The sequence below is a fragment of the Phocoena phocoena genome, chromosome 1, assembly GCF_963924675.1.
Source record: "Phocoena phocoena chromosome 1, mPhoPho1.1, whole genome shotgun sequence".
Taxonomy (NCBI): domain Eukaryota; kingdom Metazoa; phylum Chordata; class Mammalia; order Artiodactyla; family Phocoenidae; genus Phocoena; species Phocoena phocoena.
In genome coordinates this window covers 111,318,082-111,322,981 of record NC_089219.1, presented here as the reverse complement: position 1 = coordinate 111,322,981, position 4,900 = coordinate 111,318,082, and the positions used below count along the sequence as shown (strand labels likewise).

General features: G+C 47.5%; 1 protein-coding gene across 1 annotated transcript; it reads right to left on the bottom strand.

The window, feature by feature from the left end:
- Positions 1-537: 537 nt before the first annotated feature.
- Positions 538-966, bottom strand: LOC136137072 (loricrin-like). The gene has a single exon (XM_065895432.1). The coding sequence runs from the start codon at positions 964-966 to the stop codon at positions 538-540; it is 429 nt and encodes a 142-aa protein (XP_065751504.1).
- Positions 967-4,900: the final 3,934 nt, after the last annotated feature.

Genomic DNA, 4,900 nt, shown 5'->3' with positions numbered 1-4,900 from the left:
GTGGCTACCCAACCCACCTGGGGCTGTTTACTGAAGTCTCCTCCCAGGATCTTTGTGTTTGGGGATCATCTCACGATTTTAAGCCATAAATCAGAGAATTTATATTTTTGGTCCTTGGTTGCCAGCCATTCCTCCCTCCCCTGCTGACTCCCACCTATCCACCCACTCTCTGCCAATAGAATAAATATATTTGTTTAATGAATGTCCCTGTGGATGAGTGGATGGAGGAAAAGAGAGGAATGGAATGGAATGGAATGAACGAACTTGGAAGCCACAAAGATGTCTGGAAACGCAGAAATTCTCATGAATTGCAAATTTATTGACTGAGGAGGCAGTGGGGTTGGGAGGGAGTTGCACAGAAACAAAGGAGGGAAAACTGCAGAACAAGATGCAGCCCCAGAGCTCAATGGCTTCGTCTGGGAGGATGAAGACGTGAGGGGTTGAGAAACATCAGTGCAATATCATGAGAGCGCTAAGCCCATCGGCGCCCACGGAGAACACCTCCAGCTCCTTCGTCTCCATGGCGTCCAGGGGGACTTATTTGCTTGGCCAGGTAGGCGTCTGCTTCTGCTGGGTCTGATGGCAGACAGGGACGCCCTGGCTACCCCCGGAGCCGCCCCCGGAGGAGCCGTCCCCGCAAGAGCCACCACTAGAGACGCCTCCGTAGCTCTGGCCCTGGCCCTTCTGGTCAGAGGAACCGCCGCCGCTGGAGTTCTTCCCACCGGAACCTCCTCTGCAGCCTCCAGAGCCGTCGCTCCCGGAGGAGCCCCCGCCGCAGCTGGAGCCGCCACCAGCAGAGTGGTCTCCGCCGCTGAAGCTGCCACAGCTCCCGGAGGACTTGACGCTTTTACCGGAGCCGTCATCGGAACCACCGCAGCCGCCGTCGCCGGATTTGCCGCCGCCGCCGGAGGTTTTCCCGCTGCCCACTGGGGGGTGAGGAGTGGGCTGCTTTGTCTGGTGAGACATGTTTGTCTAAGGAGGAACGGAACCCTGGAAGGAAAGCAGAGAGCATCACTGGACCAGCTGCAAGAGGATGCTGCGGCAGAGGCAGCTGCATCTACGGCAACGCCCGTCGTCTTCTGAGCAGCGCTGCCTGGGCCAGGCTTGAGCTCTCTCTGACTGGATATGGGGAAGAGCGCTCAGCTGGGACTCCTAGGATTAGTGCTTTTAGAAAAAAGTTGTGTTTCCCCTGCGAAAGTCTTTACCAAGTTTTAAATAGCCCACTTAGTGGTGCCCATTTCTCTTTCTCTCCCAGCTCTACTTCTGCCCTCTGCTGTGTGATCTTGGGGCGAATGACCCACACGTTGCCTGTTTCCTCACTTCCTGTAAGATGAGATGGTTTGAGTATTTCACTTTTCAGCTCTCCTCTGATCCCAACACTGATTCTCTGAGTGCAAATATAAAATGACCACAAACCTCCACCTAGGGTGGGGGATTTTATCTATCCCTGGCACAACAGAGGGAGGTTTGTCTGAATGTCAGAGGGCTGTTGTACCCCATTCCTTGCAAAAGAGAATTAGTTCAAACTCTTGGTCTGTTCCACTGACCTCAGCCATGATCTCTGACCAGTTATCAGAAAAGGCAGGCTCCCCCATGGTCCTGTCTGGAAACAGATGAAGGACCCCCATGGTCCTTTGGACCAGCATCTCTGACCAGAAGATATCGGCTTTGCTTACGCCCAAGCTTGGTTGAGGGAACCCTAACTAGGAGGAAACTGTGTCCCAGCATCTCACAAGTCATTTCCCTCTCAGAACATCTTGTGTAAAACAGGCATTGGGTTCCTATGACTCCTAAAACCTTCCCCCTCTGCAGCATTCTCTGAATCATTCTTCCTGTTCTCTGAGAATACATTCAGCCTGTAGTCCTTACAAGTTCACAAGTCCCATCCAGCCCATTCACAGGCTGCCTGGGTTAATCTCTGCAGAATGCACCTCTGTGCTGGGCACAGGGCATGTCCCTTACAAGGGTGCCAGAGAGACAGGAGATAATCTTGTTTTTGTGGTATTTACATTCTGGCCAGAAGATCAGAAACACCATCTGCACAGCAGCAGCTCAGCTCTCTTTCCTGTCTGAAGCCCCTCTAAACATGAATGCAGTTGGAAAGGCAGAGGTCCTGTAGGTCCCAAAGAGGAAAGAGGACTTGCCTACCTGTCCCCTGGTCCACATAGCCCATGCAGGCCTGAGCAAGACCACCTGGGAAGATGAGAGCCAGTAGAACCCACACTTACCTAAAGCACCAGGAAGAGTGAGTGAGGAGAGGAGATGCTGGCTATGTGAGGAGCACTGGAGCTCCTGAGGTTTTATACTCTTGAGTCCTGACTCATCTATTGATCTGGACCAGCCTCTCATGTTTGGCCTCATTTACGTGATCTATGGCTGTCACCCCACCTCCCTGTGAGGCAGTCACAGGGTGAAACATTCACGAAGATTTTGGCATTCTTGAGATGGGAAGTCTCATGTGTGACTGGCCCCTTCTCTGATGCAACTGTGAGGCAGGCTGGCCAGCGGGGATGGCCAGCCAGAGTGGATGGCGGACTTTGTTTCCAAAACCAATGGCATGGGGTGCATGCCATAACCAGAGGGCTGTGCTTGAGGAATAGGTCTCAGACTCTTCAGGCAGCCTAAGAGAGTCACATTGGAGATCTTAGTCTTTGATCCAAGGAGTAGGACTTTTCAAATCCCACTGTTTGGCTTCTGATCCTATTGCTTGGAACTTCTTAGAATTTTAATTATTGATTAAAAAAATTTTTATTGGAGTATAGTTGATTTACAATGTTGTGTTAGTTTCAGGTGTACAGCAAAGTGAATCTGTTACACAAATACATATATCGCCTCTGTTTTAGATTCTTTTCCCATATAGGCCTTTACAGAGTATTGAGTAGAGTTTTGGAGCTTCTCAGAACTTTAGAGAGATCCTGTTTCTCCTTTCCAAAAATTTTCTCCCCCAGGATTTCATGTGTGCTTCACTGGGATGTTCCTGTTGCTCCCAAGAGAGTGTGTGAGCCCCCAGTACCCAGTTCTGTGTTGCACACCATGGACAGTGCCATAAATAATGGGACACTGGCACCTACTTTGATTTATTCCTGAAGGCAGTGAATGTCTAAAAATACTGATCCTCACTACTGACTTTCTTTGTGGAGGAACAAGCTAAAGAGATCAACCATGTGGTTCTTCCCACAATAGCCCTTTGGCTCTGGGGTCCTGTTGTCTTGTTCAGTAACACTGACCTCAGCCTAAGAGGCAGCCTTGGAATGGAATGGACTTGAGATTAGGTGACTGGGTTTGGGTGCTCCCTATGCTACTTGCTAGCTGTGTCACCTGTGTCACCTTGGGCAAAGTCATAGCACCTTACCCAGTGCCTGCACACAGGAGGCACTTAGTAAGCATTTGCTGACTGTTGAATGAACAACGTTTCTTAGGCTCATTTACCTTGTCTATCAAATAGTAATGGAATGGTAATACCTGTTTCACCAAAGCCATGAGAGAGTCCACAGATGGCTTGAGGCAAGCTCTTATCTAGAAAAATAACTCAAAAATTCCTAGTTGACCCTGGACGAGTAGCTTCAAACTCTGTGTATGAAGAGCAGCATTTTTTTTAACATCTTTATTGGAGTATAATTGCTTTACAATGGTGTTAGTTTCTGCTTTATAACAAAGTGAATCAGTTATACATATACATATGTTCCCATATCTCTTCCCTCTTGAGTCTCCCTCCCTCCCACCCTCCCTATCCCACCCTTCTAGGTGGTCACAAACCACCGAGCTGATCTCCCTGTGCTATGCGGCTGCTTCCCACTAGCTATCTATTTTACATTTGGTAGTGTATATATGCCCATGCCACTCTCTCACTTTGTCACAGCTTACCCTTCCCCCTCCCCATATCCTCAAGTCCATTCTCTACTAGGTCTGTGTCTTTATTCCCGTCTTACCCCTAGGTTCTTCATGACCTTTTTTATTTCTTTCTTGGATTCCATATATATGTGTTAACATACGGTATTTGTTTTTCTCTCTCTGACTTACTTCACTCTGTATGACAGACTCTAGGTCCATCCACCTCACTACAAATAACTCAATTTCATTTCTTTTTATGGCTGAGTAATCTTCCATTGTATATATGTACCACATCTTCTTTATCCATTCATCTGTTGATGGACACTTAGGTTGCTTCCATGTACTGGCTATTGTAAATAGAGCTGCAATGAACATTTTGGTACATGACTCTTTTTGAATTATGGTTTTCTCAGGGTATATGCCCAGTAGTGGGATTGCTGGGTCATATGGTAGTTCTATTTGTCGTTTGTTAAGGAACCTCCATACTGTTCTCCATAGTGGCTGTATCAATTTACATTCCCACCAACAGTGCAAGAGGGTTCCCTTTTCTCCACACCCTCTCCAGCATTTATTGTTTCTAGATTTTTTGATGATGACCAGTTTGACCGGTGTGAGATGATATCTCACTGTAGTTTTGATTTGCATTTCTCGAAGAGCAGCATTTTGCCCTCTTCTTTCATCACTGGAACTCAGCTGCTATTGTTTCAGATACTACATTTGAAGTTAGTTCCACACAGCTATGTATTGAAATGGCATACATAATAGTAAATAATAATAAACTGACGGTTAATTATGGTGGAGTTTTAATGATCCAAATGATCTGATTAGACTGTGGCCTTCAGACACTTGTGGCACTAGTTTCAGTTTGGACAGTTTTAGTTTGGACAGCATGAAGGTGCTCCCCTTCTGAGAGAATAGCCAGGAGGGAGAAGCCAGCATGTTTCAACTTGAAGCTGAGGCACCATGGAGATTTTGGAGGAAAACAGGCTCCAACTAGATGATTGTCATGGGTATAACAAAGAACAGTTTTATTTAGCTGGGTTCACTGGAGAAGTGGAGAAGATGTGGA

Coding starts and splice junctions, on each gene's coding strand:
- LOC136137072 (XM_065895432.1), bottom strand. CDS start 966: ATGTCTCACCAGACAAAGCAGCCCACTCCTCACCCCCCAGTGGGCAGC.